Consider the following 22,651-nt stretch of genomic DNA (forward strand, 5'->3'; position numbering starts at 1 on the left):
AAACAGGACACACAACCATGCGCACACACACACACACACACACACACACACGCACACACACACACACACACACACACCTAGGGGCAATTTGGAGAGGCCAATTAACCTGACAGCCATGTTTTTGGACTGTGGGCGAAAACCGGAGTACCCAGAGAAAACCCACACATGCAAAGGGGGAACATGCAAACTCCATGCAGAAAGACCCGGGGCCGGGAATCGAACCCAGAACCTTCTTGCTGCAAGGCAACAGCTCTACCAACTGTGCCACTGTGCAGCCAGCACCAGATGCACAGCGTACAATTCAGAAAATAAAAAGGTCTGCATTTTGCTTTTTCAAAGCAGGGTTAGCACAACATGACATTCTTTCCTAGAAGTTAGAGATAACTCTCACAAAACTTGAATATCCTGAAACTTCCCAAGTACGTTTACAAACGTTTTGTGTATTTTTCTCAAACTCATTGTCTACTTTCTGGAACCTTCTATGCACCAATATATTCCTTTCCTTGAAATATTGATGGAGCTTTTCGAAATTTATTAGGCTTTTCTTAAGTAATTTTCTGGAACCAGGTGCTTTCCTGTGACTTTATGGTTACTTTCGAAACTTGCCAAGTTCCTTTTGGACTCAAGCTGATACTTTACAAAAACTTTGATGGCAGTCACCGTTTAGTTTCCTGACAAGTTCTGAAAGGTAAAGCTCATAAAATGTATTTTATTGTAAACTTAAAGGTCCACGAAATCATGGCCCAAATTAAGAAAGGAAATGTAACAGAATAAATAAAAGGCAAATCAAGTGTAGACCACTTTGTCTTTTTCTAAGAAATCTTTACAGTGCAACTTGTAAGCTTAATAATATATTTTCTCAACTATGTTTTATAAGCATTAATACACATTAGCTTATGTAAATTATTTAAATATCTCTCAGCAAAATAAGAGAAATTGAAAGAACTGATTTTATGGGACAAGTTAGAATTGGCCCTCAAACACTTATTTTATTCTGGTGGATTTGCAAAACATAACAGCAATTTTTAGGTAATCTTTTTTGTAATCATCTGTAAAGTTCACACTGTGCTTTCTGCATTTCTGTGCTTGTTCTGGCACAAAAGACCTGAACAGGTGACAGATCCCTGTGATTGCTCCTTCTGTTCTCCTCTCTGTTCTCTGCTTGCCACCTATCAGGTGTGCTTCACTGGCAGATGGAAGCTCAGTATTCAGCAGAGATCCAGCCCATCCACCTCCATTTTGATACTAAAAATGTGACTCCGTGCACCACTAGCCAACCAGCTGAATCCCCCCCTCTCCTCATTTGCTTGAATCAGGCCTCTGGGCTTGTTCGACTTTGTTTTTGGGTGCTTTCACCTTCTTATCTCCGTCTATTTGAATTCAATCCGAGGAGCTGAGTTTCCGTGTTGTGTTCCAGAGCGTTGCTCGCTGCCTGCAGAGTCAGGACCTCCTCCCACACCCTCTCCAAATTGCGCTGGATGGCATGGCCTCACACTAATTTTTATTTCTCCATCTTGTTCTGAGTTTTTGCTTGCAAATGTTTTCCTCTCTGCCTCAGTGCATGTGTAGTACTAACATACATTAGTCAACACATCAAATCGCCACGCTTTGTGTACGATTTACAAGCAGAAAGAATGTCGACAGTAAAATTTGGAACATGTATTTTCATTCCACCCACTCCACACAACTGTGGATGTATGGATTTGTTCATGAAAAACATCTCTGGAGGAGTTGGTACATTGATACATCCATTTTAAACATCACAACCAAGCATTCACGTCTAACATAATCACCTTCAAAAAAGAAGAATGCGGCAGCAGGAGAGAGCAATCAGGACCCCCGCTGACTTTCTGTGCCTCAGCCCACTTCTCCCCCTTGATGCTAATCAGTGTGGGAGCTGCTGGCTGCCTTGATGCTTCATGTGATCTTAAGACAGGCAACGTACCATCAAACGTTTAACTATATCTAGGCAAATCTTTACTTGCTTCACTCCATCTGGCTAAAAACAGTAGAAATATAGATTTTCGTAGAGATATATTGGATTTAAATCTGCCTATGTCACTGGGTTGCTTTTATTGATTGAATTGTTTTTTTCTGGATGGGAATTACATTTGTTTGTTTATATTTTTCAAACCTGTTGACCAACTGTGTCTTGGCTGTCTGTCTATAATATGATCAATAAATGTTATTATGCTTAAAAGAACATATGCAGCATATGTTTATTACCTGGGCCAGATATACAGATATACATCACCACCATCTCTCAGTGATTCCTTTAAAAATCAGCTTGAGATACTTTTAAGACATATCATGCACAAGGTTTTAGTTAAAGTTGCAGCATCTAACTTAAAAAAGAAAATGTTGCAGGAGGACAACAGCATCGTTCTTGCTATCTCTTTGCTATGCTACAGCTGGTTCACCACACCGAAGTTTGCCACGAATGCTCAGACGAGGTAGCACGATGGCAGATAAACAGTTTCCCTGAAACACAAAGGTGTTTCTCCATATTTAGCTTTGAATACACCAGCCTGATTGACAGCACTCAGACCTTCTGCCTGGCTCTGATTGGTTGCTTTTGACCAATCAAAAGCAACCAATCCACCTGCGAGGAGGTGGAGGGTCTCGATCTCTGACTTGCTTACCTGTCTTGTAAAGCTTCAGAAGATTAAATGTGTTGTGAATTTATATAAGGTGGACTAAAACGCCAAGTGTTGAATTCATTATTTGTAAATCTGGCAGTTATGAAAGTAATCAACTTCCTACCTAAATTAGCCCATGAATCTATCTTTAAATGTATGTTTTACTGTTATATCATTTTATTTGCATTCATTCCTCTTTGTAAAGCATTCCTATTTTTCTCTGCTTCAATTTGGCAGTAAATAGAAATGTGCGCCAGATGGACACTTTATCATCTGCCTCCCCTCTCAATTATCAGGGAGATTTGTGTTGCAGCCCAGCATCATTATTTTAACCGTGTGGCACCATGCAGAATATGTTCAGTGCAGGTTGTCATGACATAAAAAAAGCCCCACCGTTCATCACAATTGACCGAATAGGAACTTGTTCACTCCAGGGTAAAATGGAGAAGGCGTGAAGTCATTCAGGTAAAAGATTTAACCCGTGTGCTTTTTGCACCTTTTAGTTTTTCACAGATTTTAGAGGGGAAGAAAAGTAAGTGCTTTAATTTTAATTCTGCCTACTCTGAAAGATTTAAACTGAAGAGGTCTGAATGTAAAAAAAAAAAAAAAACCTGCATGACTGGAGGTGACCTGAGTCCTTGTTGGTGCAAAATAATCATTTCCCTATGGAGGGAAACTGGTGATCAATGAGAGAGTGACCTTACCCTCCATGCGCACCTTCTTCAAAGTCAGATAATAAATTGGTTCATATCACCTCCCCTTTCGTCCCAGTTATTTAGAGGGCCATCTGAAGGAGTCCATTACCTTTTTATGGAAAGCAGGTTCATTCAATTTGCTGGCAGCCCAATGAGAAGTTCTGTATGGATGCGCGGCAAGGGGGCTCAAGGGCAAGTGAATTATTCCATTATCTGTAATGTGTGGGAAGGCAAAAGCTGTCAGGGTCCTGGGGGGATCAATTTAACTTTACAACCTCTGTTCCTCGGGAAGGAACAATGAGGGTAAATAAAAACTGACAAACTGACTCCCTCATGTATATCTGACATTGTTTTAATTCAGCTACGGTAAGCATTCGTCTTTATTGTCACTGCTTTTATGAAACCTATGATCATAACAATTTCTGCTACTGTATGTGTCTAAAATAGAGTTTTGTATTAGCTGTAAATATGTTGAACCAATTAGTAATAAGTAACTCTACGCATGTCAGATGGTGAAATAAATATTTAAACAGCAGGGGGGCTTTGTCGTCACATTATTTTGTTCTGAAAGCAGAACAATTTTATTTTAATAAAGAAAGAGAATCCCCAAAAGGTCAAAGTTGTGTTTTATGTAGCAATGTCATTCTACATAAAACACCATCTGTTATATTTAACAGGTGGCACAAAAAAATCCTGCTAATTTGATTCAAATGTGGGTTTTTTCTGTCTGTGTGTGAAACAAGGTAAATTCATAGATTATTAAGGAGACAGACATAAAGATTAATGTCCACAAGTATGGAAGTGGTTCCAAGAAAACAGTAAGTAGACAAAAATATTATTTTCACCTGGCAAAAATAATGTAAAAAAGCATTTAACCGTAAAGACTTGAGTGTCATCTTGGTGGCCATGATTAAAAAACTAGTTTTAAGGCGTTACAATACAAATGACCAAATGGAACAATAACCAACAACCACTATTTAGCTAGTCAGCTAAATAGTGAAACAAAAATAGCATCAACTTTTGTATAAAGTACAAATTTAGCAGCATCTATGTTCTAATAGAGGCTAAACGTAATTGGCAGGAATAGCTGAAAGACGGAAATTTTTTAAAAATCTGCTTTTTTGAGCTCTGTGTCATGTTACAAAGTTAGTAAGAAATCCTTGTATCTCTTGTTGCGTCCATTCAGATGTGTTACACATTTTTTATTACCAGCCCAACCACCTATTACGCCGAGTTAACTTGCTGCACAGCTGACATATTGCTGCAGAAACACAAGTTCATGTACAGCAATGTGTCAGCTGTGGCTAAGACTTATGATTTATTCAAAACATCTTGTCTTTTTAGTTTTAAAAATACATGTATCAGAATATATAACACACTAGAAGTACGTCAAAAATCAGGAAGTCTCTTTAATAAGACATCTAAGTCAGGTATTATATCCCAGCTGCTTGTGCAGTTCACAGTAAGTTCTTGCTTTGCTTCTGGTTCTATGTGCAGACAAATCCCAAGCGTTTCAGGACACGTAATAGGGGGGGCTTACTGAGCATGCTAAATTTTAAACTATTTTAAGCACTATATTAAAGGAATCAGTGCCATACACCACAGGTAAACAAGCCATATATTATGAATTGCATCTGACACTTCGTTTCCAGGGCAACTGGGAAATAAGGAGTGTTCAAATATAATCTCTCGCGGCATGTATATGGCAACGCATGCAAAGCCTGTCATCTGTTTCAAAAGTTGCCAGCATCCTAACGGCACATTTTTGACACCTTCCTGGCAAACAAAAGCCCTTCCAAGAGTTAACCGGGCGGCCATGCTCTGGGTATAGAAGTAAACCCTTATTTATTTTCCGTCAAATAAATCTTATAAGTGCATTTTTTGAGGAAGGAATAACTTATAAAGGGTTTGTTGTAAAGGTGTAAGTGACTAAGTGGTAGAAGTCCACTTTGCCCTCTCCGGTGAACTGCAGAAGACAAAGTTTGAAAGAAGGCGAGTGCATTTCTAACAAATTTTTTAAGAAGTAAGAACATAAAAGACAAAAAGGGCTTCCTATTTGATGTAAGGTGGCCTGTCCTCCTCCGATAAGACTTTTCCTCTTTAACTGGTCCTCAACAGGTAACTTGAAAATGTGCTTGTAGGACCATCAGTCTAGTCAATACATCACAAGCAGTACTTACTGGACTGAGCCACACAGAAACTATCAGTCTTTTGTGATCTGGCTGCTAAAATAAGTTATTTTGTTTGTGTCCTACGCTGTTATGTTTGTCTGTTTTTGTGTAAAGTTGTACAAAATTCCAGGCTTTCCTACAAATACACTGGACCTGTTTCTAACTACATTTACTAGCGTTTGCATGTCTTATTTCCCTTCTTATCACATCCAGTTCTGTAAGGGATTCGAAGTGGGACATTTCAGCAACTGAAATCAGAAGGATTGAGTGCTTCCAGAGCAATTTTTGTCCAACAATTTACAAGGTCTTTAAAAATTATTCACACCACTCCTCAGTTTTGGTTTAGTTTCCGCGGTTTGGAAGCAAACCCAAAATATCAAAGAGAAAGCTTATTTAAACCTCATTATTACAGGGATACAAACTAATTTTATCCCTAGCTGCAACCTACGGCAGTCGGACCTGCGGAAATACAAGCTGGTTACATAAGAGCTCAAAACTGACCCAGTATTGACTCCATGTCACCCAGCTCTACCTGGTATTAAACTAAGACTGCAGCAGCATACCTCTGATTGTGATTTTAGTGAGTTTTACTGGATACACTGCGAGGAATTTTTAAAGAAATAAGAAAGAGCATTTCAAAGCCATCTCACATCTATAAGTAAAATCAGTCATGTGGCGTTGGAAGAGAGAGAGCTTCAGGCCAGGATTAGAGCTCCCAGTTATTGCAGTTATCCACAAAAATGACCCGAGGTGTTGGAAAGTGGTATGCTCCTAAACTGTTATTTAAAGTCAGCTCTTTCAATCTGATGTACTTTAACCTTGGTGGCATTTTATCAATGAGTAAGTCGGTCTGTCAGGCAGGTGGCTGGTCTTCTCGCCTTAGAGTTTATGAAAAAAGATAGGGCGTCTGTGAGATTATTCGTCTTTTCCAATACAGTATAAGCCCCTAATCTCTAGCCTCTCTCAGCCCATTCTTGACAGGATGAGGAGTCACTGAGGGCAGTCACAGAGAGAGAGGCATGTGGTGGAGGACTTTGCTGAAGAAGGAGTAAATATGTCAATCACCTGAAGCTCTTAACGGTTTTCTCTAAGAAAGTCTATCCGACTGGGTGTTTTTCTTTGAAATATCTAAAAGTTAAAGCAACCTCTCCTACATATTTAAACAAAACAACGAGGCCTCATAATACACAGAGCCATTCAGAAAGTTAGACATTCATCCTGGGTTTAAATGTTGGTTATTTTGCACTTTTATTGATGCATTTGAACCCTTTTTTTCCCTGAGGAACATGGTGAGCCACTCTACAACCGCACGGGAACTTGGTGCACATGTTTAATTTGAATGCATTTTTAGTTTCAACCTTACATATATGCATACATATCCAAACATTTCATGTAGCTCCACTAGCATTTAGGTAAATGTCTTGTTGTTGGTGTAAGTGTCATGATGAATTTTGTAGAAAGGGCTCAACTGCAGCAGGCGGAAGCATCAAATGGAGTTTTTGTGTAAGAACAAACTTACAGAAAAACCAAAGAAGCCAAAAAGGAACACAAACATACATCCAGGGGCGTGGGGGGGGGAGGACGGCAGGGAACAGAGAGGAAGAATAACAAGAGTAGACGAGAGGAACTGGCAAGGAGTGACTGAGGATAAGGTGCTTAAATACTGGGGAGGTTGAACACTGAACAAAAGATGGAGACTATTTCTGCAGCGCTTGATGGTGTGAGGGGAGAGCAGGAGGCAGACAGAGGAGAGGGAGAGAGAAACTGGTACAGGGGGCAAGAGAGAGAACACCGGGGAGCAGGAAATAAGTCTAACACTAAAGAATAACTAGGTTTAAGAAACAATTAAACTAGAATAACTAAGAACAACTAGGAACAAGAAATAAACATAACTAGAAGCACTAAGAATAACTGAACTGAAGTAAAACAGAAACAAGACTTATCGAATCAAATAAGAGAATACATAATGACCAAACTAGAATAAATAAATGAAACTTCAAAATGACTAAACAACCAAGCATTAAGTTTCTTTATGTATATATTTGATCTTGTATGTTTACTTTATTCAGCCTTTATGAGTTTAAGACAATATGTATTAAAGTCAAGTCAAGCTTGTGCAGCTAATTCTAATTTTTATCATTTATTGAACTTGCTAAATTGTTCCTCCAAATTAAAAAGAACAATCAAATTGTATATAAATACAAAGATTTATGTAATATTCATATCATCTGAACATAAATGTAAGTAAACTGTAATAAGTGTGAGCTGTTTTGGAGTACAAACTCTGAAAATGAATCCAAGTACAGACAAGGGTTATGGTAGAAGACGACCAAACTAGGCGGATGTTCTTTAGAAAAACTCATGATTTTTTTATCCAGTGTTCAGAATTTTTTATATTTTAAGCTTTTGAATTCTTCGGAAAGTGTTAAAGAAGTCATATCAGTCAGTCAAACTTCTTGCATACTCTTAATAATTCATAAATCTTCCGCCGTATGAGGAAGTCATTTATTCGAGGACAAAAGGTGCTCCTCCATCGGCCAGGCCGGATCAAAGGCAAATCATTAATTCTGAGTCGCTCATTTCAGAGAGATCCGCTGTTCCACTGCGACTAGATTTCCTTAAACGGTCGTCACAGTCAAACAGAGCGCTGAGACAAAGCAATTTTAGATCCTCCACAAGGGCACAACCGAACGCAAGTTTAAATTGAATGCCCCAAAATAGCTGTTTAATTATGTGGCTATCTGAGAGGCTTTCATGTTTCCAAAATGAATCAGGAGCAGAGATAACCGATACTTTTATCAATGCAAAACTCAATGTCCCCCCTCTTCTATCAATCGTGATGGAAAGCCACTGAAATTAGCTCATATACCAGAGACATCAATTATGTTTCTTATAATTAGAATATCCTCAGATCACCCCGATCCCTGTGAGATAAATTTAATTAGAGGAGAAACTCTGCGTCCGTCGTATCTTTATGAGGCAGTCCTTATGAGGATGGTATATTTTTTTACTTTTTTATGCTTTACAGTCAAGGACTGACCAAAGACCAATTCACACTACAAGAGGAAATAAATCTGTAAAAAGTGGAGATTTTTATTTATGGTTTCATCGCGTGGTTCTTTGAAAATGCTTATTTAAATTGTGAAATGTCAAAAAAAAAAAAAAAAAAACTATATTATTATTATTAATAATAATAAAACATCCTTTAGAAAACCATATTCTGTTGCTATAAAATTCTCAAAACTTGTCAGAATCGTCGCATGGATTTAAATTTGAACTTTGCATGACAGAGAAAATCTATCAGACTATCAGATGGGATTTATTTTGGCTTTCTATGGCTTATTACACTCCATGAATACAAGGCAGATTTCCTCTGCAAAATAAAACTCACTTCAAAAAGTCTCAAAGTGAAAAAAAAAAAACATTAAGTTGAAAACTAAAAAGAAATCTCCATAAGCCTCCATCATCATCTTTCTATCTCTAAATGTAGATCTCCAGGAAAAGGAAGAGGTTACATTATCTTAACACTGAAGCAACAATCAGTGTAAGTGCTAATATTTTCTAATTAATGTGAAGTGCACCTGTAGCTGAATATAAATAACGTCATAGAGGTATTAATGTTTAACTTTGAAAAAACATCTAGAAAATCACTTATGAGCTCTAGAGTTTTCAAATCTACTGAAGTCTTCATTGCTGTCATCTAAAAATAAAGTACAACTTAAATCAAGTTTGAAGTTTTACTTGTTAAGACATATTGTGAAATTACATGACACTTATAAGGTCTTGGAGTTATGCAGCATAATCTGCAATGAGCAAGAACATATCATCCAAAGCAGAGTTTCTCAGTCCACATGACTCACCGTTTTCCATGCTTTAGGTTTTTCACTGCTGTCTCACACAGACAAATAGGAGACAGAAAGGTTTCTGCAGCACTCGATGACATGCTGAGAAAGTAATGCAATCATTAGAATCAGGTGTGCCGCAGCGGAGACGCATCGGAAACACGGAGGAACAGGACAGAAAACCACTGACATGATGCTATGTGTCATTATGTTCTCAACAAAATCAAAGTGCTGAAGTATTTTGTGAAACACAAAGTATATCCACTTTAGCTGCAAAGCAGATTTTGATTTTACACCCCCCCACGCCCCCATGGCCTCAGCAACCTGTCATCTCGTTTTGTCCTTATGAGTTTTATTTGGAATGCGCCGGCTATAGGAATGTCATCAGGAATAACAGTCACCCTGGAACGTGCCACATGATGAACAGGGTTTTGGAAGTTGTCTCTACTCTTTGCATTTCTAAGTTACAAGCAAATCCTTAACCACAGTATTGACCCCAGCAGCATCTTTGACTCAATATGTTTTGATCGTATTACAGATTTCTTTGACAAAAGAGAGAGATTTATTTGACAGCAAGTCTAATTGTGATCTGTGGAAATGGATTTACGGCTGTATTTCTCATGATTTAAATTCATATCGTGAACATTGTTTATTTACAACAAAAAGTCCCTAGATCCTTGTCAAAGTCAAATCCAGTTTTTACTATTTCAAAAGCTTTGTATTGTTTCTGTGTTGACATTTTCTCTTCAGAGTTATATAATCCAAAAACAGTGACTGTAACTCTGCAAGCTAGTCCAACTTCTTCACTTCAACTTAGCTTTCTGTCATTTCGGAAGCTCATTAGCTTGATTCCTGACTCATTACTTGTCTTTTGTGGACCAATTTGTACTCTGGCAAACTGGCAAAGTAAAAAAAAAAAAATAGTGTGTAATACACCAGTGTTAATAAGCTATGACCGGTTTCTAATTTTGGGTTCTCTGGTTCTATAGGTCAGCTTTGTCAAAACAGATCATTGGTAGATTCAAAATGCATAAAAAACTGCAGTCATTTCCCAATGTGCTCATGCTATTAAGATTCATTTGGTCTCTTCAGGATGTTTTAAGTGCTTCTACTACACCTTCCACTGGCATTATAATTTTATTGCTGTGATCAGTGGACTTTTAATAGGTTAGCGACACATGAGCGAACGTCTGAACTTGAAGTAACCACAAAAAGTCACACTTTTGTTTTTCATTTTGTCAAAAAGATCCCAAAGAGGAAAATCAGTACACCAAATTGTGCTTCAAGCAATGCTGAAGCAGATTTGCTATAGTTTTATGTTCAGGTATGCAAGACATACTTGTGTTTTATAATTTGTGGTAATTCATCGGTCTGTGCCAGTATTTTCATCTCTAACTGTAACAAAAAGTCTGTTTTTAGATGTAAAACTGCTGCTCTGAAAGTCACCTGCATAATTATCTCAAAGCCTCATTGGCTGTAGGAATAATGTGGATGGTAATGTAGTGGAGAGTTTAAACCTCATTTATCAGTTTAAACTCCGGCGTTAACAAGCGTTCACTACATCATTACAAAGGCACTGGCCATTCATAAAAATAAAAGCACTTCCTGTTTGATACTTTTAGAAATTTCTAATTTTAGAATGCCAAATCTCACATTTTATTCATTTAAAATACCTCAAAGCAGTTCATAAAAACTATGACACATGTTCTGTTGTACTTTCTAAATGGTCATATGAATTAGACCTAAAAATGACAAATTACATTTTTGAATGAATGTAATGTAATGAAGCCAGGTGGGAGATGTTGTTCTTGTCCTACAAACAACAGAAACTATTATTTCTCATCAACTATCTTCATTTTGCAGTCAGCATGACGTGCAGCCGAAAAAAATAAAGACTCTAATTCAACCAACTCCTCTGATCCAATGATAACAGAAAATTCAAAATAATGCAAAGCTGTTTTTCACTAGACATTCACCTCTGAGGAAGAAGCGTTGACAGCAAAGGTGAGAATGAAGCACAGAAAAAGGAAACTAAAGCACCGGGCCAATAAATTCCTGTGCCACCGTTGTCGATTGAATTTGGGGAATCTACAGTGCGTCCCCTCACCCTGGCATCAGTTATGCAAATGGTGGCAATTTTAAATGAATGGCAGATCGTCTTCCCGAAATGAGGATGGCCAAGAAGCGAAAATGAAAAATGGAGGAGGAGGCCGAGACGTGAGAGTCACTCAGCCTTGAAATGATTTAATTTAAGTGATGAGGAGTTGACTTTGATAAGTTTCCATTTTAATAATGAATACTACGACTGCTCTAGGGGTCCAGTTAGAAAGAAGCCAACTTCGTTAAAAAAGAAAATAAAACTGAAGAAAAAGATAAACATGGCTGAAAGAAGAAGAAAGCTTAAAGTTAATGCTTTGACTTTTATTGCATGATTAATGAGAAAAATGTACTATTTCACATCCCAGGAATGTGTATTTATAATGCATCTAACATGATGTTCATCACAGACATTTTATAATTATAAAGCAAAACACTCACCTAGTGAGGTGAGGACTAATCTTGGGCAGATATATTGAATCTTAACAAAGATAGCAGCAAGCAAACACAGCAACTGATAACTACTAACAAACCAGTAAGCAAATCTATAATTTAATTAATAGAGAATCAAGGTTTTACTGAGGTTTTCGTCTAACTCTATGTTCTCCATGCCTACACATAGTGCACAGTTTCTGTCCTTCAAATATTTAGACAAATCCCAAAACCAGGCCTGAACTAAGAATAAAACATTCTACATATTCAAAATGCAGGTTTTTCAATGCACACAATATATTATATATTGACGTTAACATGTATTTAACGTGAGTCAGAATTTTTAATTATAAAAGATTTAAATGATCTATGTTCAGGTAAAGATCAAAAAGTTGAGCCTAAAATTACTGATTAAATCAGATAAAGAGAAAGGAAGTTGACAAATTACACACATAGTGAATGTTTATTATTTAGGCTCTTATTTTAACAGAAGTAGTTTTATTATATTTGGATCCTGTAGGTAACAACGGATAAGTGGTGCAGCAGTATTTTACTATCAGCATTCTGGGTGTAGTATTTAAGGGCTTAAACTCAAATCAGCAGCAAAACATGGTTTACAATAGTGGTAAAGCAGGTTTTATCACAACACTTTAACACATTTAAAAGGGACTTCATTTTCATGATTCACATAGTGAGAACATTGAGAAGAGAAAAGCACACAGAGTCCTGAACTATGTTATACTGAGCTATGTTTATTTTAAATTGAAAGTCATAAAATCACTTCATCCTGAACAGAAAGGGAGGAAAAATCTTTTTCAGTGAAAGGGCACATTTTTTTTTACACATAACCAATTTACATTTGTTGTTGTTTCTCTTGCTGTCTCAATGCTGGAGGCAAAAATGACAAGCAGTTAAGCTGAAAGCCGTCTCACGCTTTATTTTTATCTTGGAAATCTCTGCTTTGTGAACATCAAATAGGTTGTAATCAGTGAGCCGTCCTCCTTTAGACCCACTATAAATAAAAGCATCAAGAATTGGTCATGTCTGCCTGTCTGTGAGGTTTAATTTGAACACCAGTCAACAGGTTTTCTCTCTTCCCAGTCATGGATTTGAACCTACATACCTACACAGAGTATGATTTTCTTGCATTTGGCAAAACCTCAGACGATTCATATTTTTGGACAGGAATGTGACATCAAGTAAAAAATGTAATCATCTTGGCTACACAGCATCCTGTCTTTTTTTTGTTTTGTTTTTTAGCTTTCTTCCCTTTTTGCTTTCTCTCATTTTTATACAATTTCTGCAGCCATTTTCTACTTGAGGGAGACACGGATCTGAAAAATGTAGCTATTTTATCTATACCAATGTCAGCTAAATTAAACTCCAGTATTTCTTATGCAGCACATTTTGTACATTATTGTATGTAAGAAGGTATCCAAAAATAACTGAAGCCAATTTGTTTAATCTGTTGGGATTTGATTTAGCTGCAACGCATAAGAATAGACATAAATATAACCTTTTGTAGGTCTGGATGCAGTTGAAACATCCATCCATTTTCTTACACCCTTGTCCCTCAGTGGGGTCGGGAGGTGCTGGTGCCTCTCCAGCTAGCGTGCCGGGCGAGAGGCGGGGTCACCCTGGACAGGTCGCCAGTCTGTCGCAGGGCAACACAGACACACACAGGACACACAACCACGCACACACACACTCACACATAGGGGCAATTTAGACAGACCAATTAACCTGACAGTCATGTTTTTGGACTGTGGGAGGAAACCGGAGTACCTGGAGAAAACCCACGCATGCACAGGGAGAACATGCAAACTCCATGCAGAAAGACCGGGGCCGGGAATCAAACCCAGAACCTTCTTGCTGCAAGGCAACATCTCTACCAACTGCGCCACTGTGCAGCCCCAGTTGAAACGTATAAATTCATTTTATTCTGAGCCAACATTTGTCTGGCATTTTCACAAAACAACCTTTACATGTTTTTAAAATGAAGAATTACTGTTGGTTTCTGTAAAAATTCAAAACAACATCTTTAGAATTTAAGCTATATTAACCAAGTGACTCAAAAGAGTTCACAGATGAAACTGTTCTTTACACTGCAGAAATGGTCAGAATCCTCCTTTTTACTGCAGCTGGTTGTAAATATTTTTTGCAGTCTGCATTGAAAACACATGTTGCAATCCATCAACTTCATTTACTATGTTAATGGAGGTAAATGCCTCGAGTCTTTTCAAATGTCAACACCCCACATTTTAGCTCAAAGTGAGTGCAGCAGGTGCAGATCCATAAAGCTGCAATATTACAAACACACATAAATCTGTTATTGCAAACACTTGGAGTTCTTACAGACAAAAAAATGCAAAAATCGCAAAACCTTTCATACTGCAGATTAAAAAAAAACCTGCCGGTATGCACCAACATTAGACTACGACTGATTGATACAAACTACTTTCCCCACAGGACACTGGTACAAAGCACTCAGAACCATTAATTAAATTATTATTAAAAAGGAAATTTATTTCACACATTAAATTAACTATTACATGATGTAGACTAACTTAATTATGATGATTTCACGCTTACTGTTAATGAAAACATTACATTCAAGTTACAATATTACCACAGACCAATTAAAAATTGGTGACTAATGAAAAGTATACTTAATACCAGCTTAAGGGTTGTTATTTTCAAAAGTTACTTTTAATATATTACAAATGAGCCTCATCAGAAAACATTTTCTAATTTATTGAATATGACTCAGATCCAATCAATACTGTCGACTGGACTGGACATTGCTTCTGATTGCGTCAGATTTTATGAGACTACATCATCGATTGGTTAAAAGTTCATGATCTATTAGAATCCCTTCAGAAAGAAAATACTCTCAGACTACACAAGACATCCCAAATGAAGATGCGCTCTTCAGGATGACCGACGTGCCACCGGCTGCAGGTGGAAGGCTGCGAGTCGTTCAGCTTTCCTCACAAGCTGAGGTGAACCATAGAAAGGGAAATATGTGCTCCTTCAGGGAGAATTTCACAGCAGCTTTTAGCTGATGTTTGAAGGGAAGGGTTTAAACTCAGCTCTCTGCTTTGATTTTCTGGAGGAATTATCACACTAAGTTCCAATTCCCTCCCATAATATGTGTCACTATGCACATGTACCGATTTGAAATATCCCTAAAATAAATGATGTGTTTTACAAAAGATCTACACATCTAAGTAGTTGTGTATTTGCCAAATTCTCCCCTAGTCAATCTTTACTTCTTTGCAAAGGTTACAAACTGAAAGACAGACGATTAACCACTAGATTCAGAGCAATTCCAGTCTCTACTTCTAAAACCCAAACAAACGGGATTGCCCTACATTCCGCAGATGAAAACAAAAAGAGAAAGATTGGCAAAATGCAACTCAAAGGGATTTTAAAGCTCTCCATTCCAACGGGCCCATTGCTTTTAATCACAAGCATCGGACTCATTTTGCTAAAACAGCAGAGAAAGTTAGCGCTGCAGCAACGTAACGCCTGCCAAAATCAATCGGTGTGTCAGCAAAGCCAAACTCATTTCTCCCAGCCAGAAACTTCAGAAGATTAGATTGAAATCTGGAAATGTCAACGTGAGCTTCAACAGCCAGAAAGATAACTTTTTCAAGTAATCGTTGAGTTGTTGGCGTTCATCAATATCTCATTCAAACTCCCTTCCAGTGATGTATTACAGTCACTCTGAGCCAGTGAATGTCTTTGTCATTAATGTGCCGCAGCTCCGTCTGCCAGTTTAAGGGCTTGTTAATGACAAAGTGAACACACTGTACTCTTGCAGAGCACTTAAAAGTAAAGTTGCTGTATTGTGTAGTTTTGCTTTACCTCTTGTGAAATGGCTTAATTGGCCAGACGAAATGTGCTGGGTGGCAGGATTAGTCACTGCTAACTTTGGATTTATTCTGACTGATTTTCCTCTGCAGGTAGCTGTCACCACAGTCTACATGAAAGCAACACTTACTGGATATGTTAAAATGACAGGCAGTCGCGAGTTTCCATCTTTTGTTTCTTCAGCTAACGACATGCAGGTGAAATCATGAGTACATATACACCAAATAAAAAGACATTTTTTCTCACTGCCTGAAGATAAATCAGAGGAAATATCTCTTACTTTAGATCAGTTAGAATTACCAAATGTATTTCTTTTTGTTAAGTGTCACTGACAGAAAGATGTATGAGTCACTTAGAGTGACTCATACATTATGTATATATCATTGAACTTTTAATCTGAGAAGGTTAATCAATCAATGAGTACAAAAGATAAAAGATAAAAAAGTGACTTTTTCTGTTCTTACGCAATAGCACACTGAATATTTTACACCCTTCATCTAAACACACACACACACACACACACTGAACTTCAATACCTATTTATCCTTGCCAGGTTGGGGTGTGGATGAACTCTGGACACTTTGCTAATCCATCACAAGGCAAAAACATAGAAAAATGAACCTTTTTTTGTTATTATTAGTATTTCTTTTTGTACATTTTGCATACAATTTTTCTCAATGTCCATCTGCCATCCAAAACCAAGGAGGGATCATTTGTATTTCTCAATTTACTCTGCTAAGTGCACATTTGTCGCTAGTCTGCAAAATTACTTTAACATTTTTTTCCTATTAAAATAAAACTATTATCCATTTCATTTTTTTTTTCGCATCATTGATGCGCCCTACCAATTAGCATTTAGTTTTATTTCCTCATATACAGAATGAAAAGCGTCATAAAATAAACATGAGTGCTGCATCGGGTGTTAAGCCAACAACAGTGGTGGGATTCTAGTGGATTGGGAAATCAGTACGACATATGAATCCACTTTGTTGATAAGTACAATCGCTTCCCGGGGAGTTGGCATCATCTCCCGCTCTTTAGTGGGAATGCTCCAGCAGTCAGTCATTGTCCGCATTACCCAGAGTAATACGACACAGACACAGGAAGGGCCAGTTAACACGCAGTGAAACGAAACCGGGAGAAATACATAGAGGGAGACATGTTGGGCAGAAGGGAAGAGAGGAGGAAAAACAAGCAGAGAGGAGAGTAACGCTAGACAGACCCCTCATCCGCCACTAAATCATGTTTGTCATTCTCACTGGGAGATCAAGAAAGGCAGAGATGCCTCATCTCTGGAGAAGCTCTGACTGCCTCTGCTTCATGTTTTCAGACTCCATTCCTTGTACTCATTTGTCGCCTTGTACTCTGTCAGTTTGTCTGCATTTGCTTGAATTGTGCCTTTCAGCATCGATGCTGCAAATGTCAAAAGACTTTGAATTTCGTCGGCAAACAATGCAGTCTTGATAAGGATAAGAGATTAACCATCAATAAAGTAGCATGTGAGCAAGAAGGGGGAGCTGAGGTGGCAGAAACATGCACTGGACAGGCAAAATGATTTTTACATGTTTTTTCCTAAGATGCAAATTCATTTAAAATGGCTGTTGCTGACCTGTTAATCCAAACATATATAAAAATAAGGTTAAAACAAAATACAGATATACTCCACATCATGGCTGCATATCTCAGCAGATGATTAATTGTTCAGCTGTATTCAGAACTTGGAGTCAATGCTGAGGCTGCAGCTGCAGCTGGATTGCTTTGCTCTCCACTCAGAAGTGTTCCTGCTATTCCGTCCGGCCTGCCGAATCCTCCCTCTGGTGCTGTCATTCGACAAGCCCCTCCAACCACTTCTCCCCCTCTTCCTCATTAAAGTAGCATCTGCTGAGGTAAGAGGCCTGAATACCCCCCTTCAACATTGCACACACGCACACATGCACACATGCACACACGCACACCCCACCGCTTCCTTTTGCAGACACTCATGCCTGCCATCTGCCACAGAGTTGGACGAAGCCCCACCACCAGAACAGCCGCACGCTCTCACCATACATCCACGCTGAAAGCCCTCATTTAAAACCCGCTCAATTGCTGGAAAACGTCTCAGACGCAGCAGACATGCACGGCTGCACACAAACGCACTCGCTGACATTTGCACCCGAGCTCCAGTAATCTGAGCGAGAAGTCCCCATGAAGGACGGCAAGACTCAACCTGCTGCACAAACCCAGCAAACTCCTCCTCTTCTCTGTGGGACTCCAAGGGAAGAGGCAGTGGGGGGAGGGGGGACGACAGCAAACTCTAATTAGTCCAGTGTGGCCATCGGGTCCCTCCAGCGTTTCATTTCAGGAGCAAAGAAAAGGAGCGGAGCAGAAAGGAGAGGTGAGGACAGCGCGGGGAGAAAAGAACTCATGCTGATTGAACATGAAGCGTCTCCCTGTGGCTTCTTTCTCTGTCTCCTTCTCTTTTCTTTCCGTCTCTGCTTGTTGTACATAATGCCCTCTCGCTTTCAGTGCATTTGCTCGTCACCCCTCAGTTCTCCACAGTGAATAATAATGCTTCCTCTTGGAAAGAAGGAGGCAGAGGAGCGAGCCTAAGGCCATGCATTCTGATTGTCTAAGCATTCCCAAGTCGCTCTCTCTGCCTGCGCAAAAAATCAACAGTGCAGCAGGGGAGGGAGGCCGAATGCCCCGTCTCCATACTCTCTCTGTGTGTTGTTTTTACTTTTTAGTCATTATTTACGATCTGCATCACCCAGAGGTCCCTCTGCCTCTCCTTCCCTGAGACAAATGTTGGACCACAGGGACACCCCTCTTGTCTTTTACGAGCTGTCCAGGCAAGTTAGCAGCATTTTATGTGCTCTCTGGGGATGTTTGCTCTTGCCTGCCACGTTGCCATCATCGTCACTGTCACCCGGACAGAAACAGTGGTGGGGCGAAGCGACTGGAGGAGAGATTTCTTCCAAAAGAGGCTGAACTTGAAGAGACAGTATGGCAAAGCTCCAGAACCTCGGGCTATTTGAGAAAAGGCTGCTCAGTTCACGCTAGCGAGCCACATTACTCTGCTTTCTCTATTCTTTATTTCTGTTTTGTTGTTTTTTTTTTTGCAAATTTTCTAAAATAGACTTACATTTGTTCCAGACTGGAGTCAAAGACGTTCATCTATTCGGTCTGATTGGAGGCCTGACGTGTTCAGTCGCATTCGAGGAATAAAAAGTATTTTTAACTCTAATCCAAAAAGCTAATAAAATCTTTTCAAACCAAGCCATGTGCAGCCGTATGCTCCTGCGGTAACAGAAGCTATTAAAGACCCATTATTTGGTTCACTGTGCCTTTCCACTGCCTGCGCCGATGTCAGATGAAATGGGCCATTGTAATCCTCATCAACATAGCTAATTTCACGTAAGGTGAAGTTGATAGAGAATGTCAAAACCATTTAAAGGTCAACCAGACAGGCATTTACTAGATGTGTATGTATATATAAGTAAGCCTGTTCAAATATTCTAACGCTCATTTAAAATATTTATGAGTAGAATCTCTTTTTATGCGCCAGCGCATGGAGAGACCGCTCAAGCGCAGAGAGAAACAGCTGTCAGAGATGAGGAATCAGGTAAATATAGAGGCAGCAGAACTGCTTCTGACAAAACAGGTAAATAGTTTTATGTGGACATGAAAAAAGAGGATGATCAGAAAAAGAGTTTGAAATGTTTGTCCTCGTTCCACCTCAAACGGCCGCTGCACTAAAGCTAACCTTTTGGACAGATGGATGAAAGTGTCACGGCTCACACGTGACGGGTTGCTGCTTCAACAGAGACTCAGGCAGAGCCGAGACACAGAGGAGAGGAGGAACGGGTCTGACATTAGAGGCAGGACGATGCTGTCACATGACCTTTAAACGCCACAGATATGTGTTTGGGGTGTGTGCCAACACGGGGTACAGAAGAAAACTAAGAAGACGCCTGCTGTGTACGACACTAAAACCCAGACTTGTTCAAGTTTCAAACTTAAAAAATAAATATGTTTTCCAGTCACAATCAAGTAACTATTTTACCTTCAGTTATTATGAAAATGCTGTATAGATCAAATATGACTTAAAAGAAATTTTGTAAGTGCATTCAGGAAGTCATCACAACACTCCTCTACAAACCCTTTAACAGAGATATCAGCATTTCACTGAGATTTCGCCAGAATGATGAGCTCAGAAGATGTTTGCTAAGCGCTGCTAGCTAGTCTGCAGGAGCAAAGTGAAGGAGTCACGGGGGAGGGAGGCTTTACGAGGCGGACGCTTGGAAGCTTGCGGTTTTGAGGAGTTTTGAAGGCGGCGGTAGGTCCACCCAGGCGTTTTGCAAAACTGAACTGTTGCCACGGGAGATTAAAGGGTTTCTCAAACATGCATGAAAGAACATGAAAGAAAACTGCAAGTATGTTTTTGACAGGGGAATAAAATTTTATTTTATATAATACTGCCCGTTTAAAAAAAGACTGGTTAGTTTTCTTCATGTGAATAGAAAGAACTTAAAATGCTTTTATCATGTCATATTGACCACTTAAATCGAATCCAACTGACATCACATAGCAATAAAACCCCTTTTTATTTATTTAGGCTTAAAAAGTCTTTACTGGAAGCACAATTCAAGTCATTCAACACACATAAAGGGCTATAATTCCTGGGATTTTTCAAAATACCTAATGGATTTGTAATGTGTTTGTACAGCATTAGGAAATCATATGAGGGTGAAGTTATAGTTGTGATGAATCCACATTTCGTCAGACCTCTGACACCTTGATCCAGCTCTCTCTGTCCACTTTACTATCATATGTCAGGGTGCATGAAGAGACTCCATGCACCTGGCAAAATATATTACATGCACTTACAACTCAAATTCATGACACATGAATCTTTGGCCAAATCGACTGGGCAAAACACTACTGTGCTCCAAATAGTCCTTCTATGCAGATTCATAAAGCAAAGATGATATTTGGAACATATTGTTTATCCATAATTCATGACAACTGTTGCATTTACTCCAAATGTCAACAAACAGGTTTATGTTTTCATTTTAGTGTGAAAAGAAATGCAAAAGAAGAAATGCATTTAAAATTCAAAACATCTCGACCTCCCCAGTGAGATGTAGCATACGTTCAGTTTGAATTTGTAATACGATCATTTTCATGATGTGTATATTAAACACCCAGATACCCCTGAAGACATAACAGCTATTCCTGCTCGAGTTTCTTTCACTACCAAAGCTTAGCAACATGTGAGAATATTTCAGAGAACTTACCCAGTCACCCTGCGGCGGGCGGTGATGCTCGCCACAATAACGCTCTCCGGTCTCGGTGTGGCCACAGCCTTGAAAGTCCCTTTCCAAAACTTCTCAAAGAGCTGCTTCTCTCCCAGCTGCAGGAAGCTGCCGGTGGCGGTGCTTCCCTCCGATCCCAGGGTTGGAGAAGGACCACTGAGGTCGAGCTTGAGTGAACATGGTGTCTGCATCTCAGGGGGTTTTTCTTTTGTTTTTTTTTTTCTTTTTTAATCTGCAAGTGAGATGTGATCTTTAGTCCCTCATGAGCCAGACGCTCCACAGTCTGCTGAAAACACGCTCTCTCCAGTTGTTGCTCGGGAACTGTCCAAGTACTGAATCAAAGCGGAGTGGAGTGCAGCGGGCTGCTTTGCCGCGTCCTCTCCTCTTCGCTGCAGCGGGTCAACCTGTCAGCGCGTCTGTCTGCTCTTCAGTTGAGCTGCAGCCCGGGGAGAAGGACAAAAGCTGACCCTCTCCAGCTGAAGGCAGGGTATTGTTCTTGAAGACGGGACGGGGAGGAGGGGGGGGACAGATTGTGTTTCTCTCTCCGCCTCTCCTTCTCAGTCACATCTGCTGCTGTATTTGGGACGGGGTCCGGGTCGGGGAGCTTCTCTCTACTGCCCCTGTACACAGTGTGAAGCGCTCCCGTCCTACAGATGGAGGAGCATGGCTCGGTCAGAAGGAGACAGGAGTTTGCGTGGTCAGAAGCTGTGTTTTGATTGTACTCCCACCCACAGCAGCTGAGCAGGTTTGAGGCAAGCGTGTCTGAAGGAAGGTCTGTGTGTGAGTTTGAAGAGTGTGCGAGCGGGTGCATGAATGAGAGCTGAGTGAGGAGCTGAACTGTGAAAAAGCTTGTTTTGTATCTCTGCGCTGGTGACGTCAGACAGGGGGGCTGGACTCTGGGGTGGAGGGACACCTCTGTGTGTAATGTGGGTGTGTTGTTCTTGTCTCTGTTAGTTTTGTAATTAGGTTTACCTCTCATCCTTACTTCTATGCATCACTGTCTGTTTCTTTGTCTTCTTCTCCCCTTCTTCTTATTTAAAAAAAACTCTCAATCAATATTTAATAAAAGAATGCTTATATCAGATCACATAAAACCACAAATACCACAAGAAGAAAAACATCAACAGAATCTCTAAAATTACAACAAAGTTTGTGAAATACCCATAAACCACATCCAAACATTCATCATCTTGTGAGAATACAGCTGTCACACTTGCTCTGTTAGCTTAATATGAATTGAATATTGATGCTGATGTTCTGTTGCCAAAATGGTTTCCCACAATCAAGACAATTAGTAGAAGTAATTCAAAATATATTGAGGATGTACTGTATATAAAAAAAAAAACGTGTTTTGTTTTTAAGCAGGCAAATTCAACCCAAATGAAATTGTCTTTTTTATCCCAATGTATGATTCATATCAGGCTTTTTCAAAGCAGTGTAAACATTCCAGTTCTAATGTTTTCACCCCAATAAAAACCTCAATTTGTGCCCCTTTCTAAACTACATCAGATGGATAATTTTGACGATATCTGCGCTCTGAACGGTCAAGTTGCAGGTCATCCAACTTTCATGATAAATTATGATGATGGTGCAGCACAATTC

General features: G+C 39.3%; 1 protein-coding gene across 1 annotated transcript in view; it reads right to left on the bottom strand.

Annotated features, from left to right (window-relative positions):
* Nucleotides 1–21,873, bottom strand: part of srrm4 (serine/arginine repetitive matrix 4) — a 60,033-nt gene extending 38,160 nt beyond the window's left edge. Inside the window, exon 1 of the mRNA XM_008417861.2 lies at nt 21,032–21,873. Coding sequence (XP_008416083.1) covers nt 21,032–21,240 — 209 coding nt within the window. The 5' untranslated portion in view covers nt 21,241–21,873. The remainder of the gene's footprint in view (nt 1–21,031) is intronic.
* Nucleotides 21,874–22,651: the final 778 nt, after the last annotated feature.

Source organism: Poecilia reticulata, linkage group LG9, assembly GCF_000633615.1.
Source record: "Poecilia reticulata strain Guanapo linkage group LG9, Guppy_female_1.0+MT, whole genome shotgun sequence".
NCBI classification, from domain to species: Eukaryota; Metazoa; Chordata; class Actinopteri; order Cyprinodontiformes; family Poeciliidae; genus Poecilia; species Poecilia reticulata.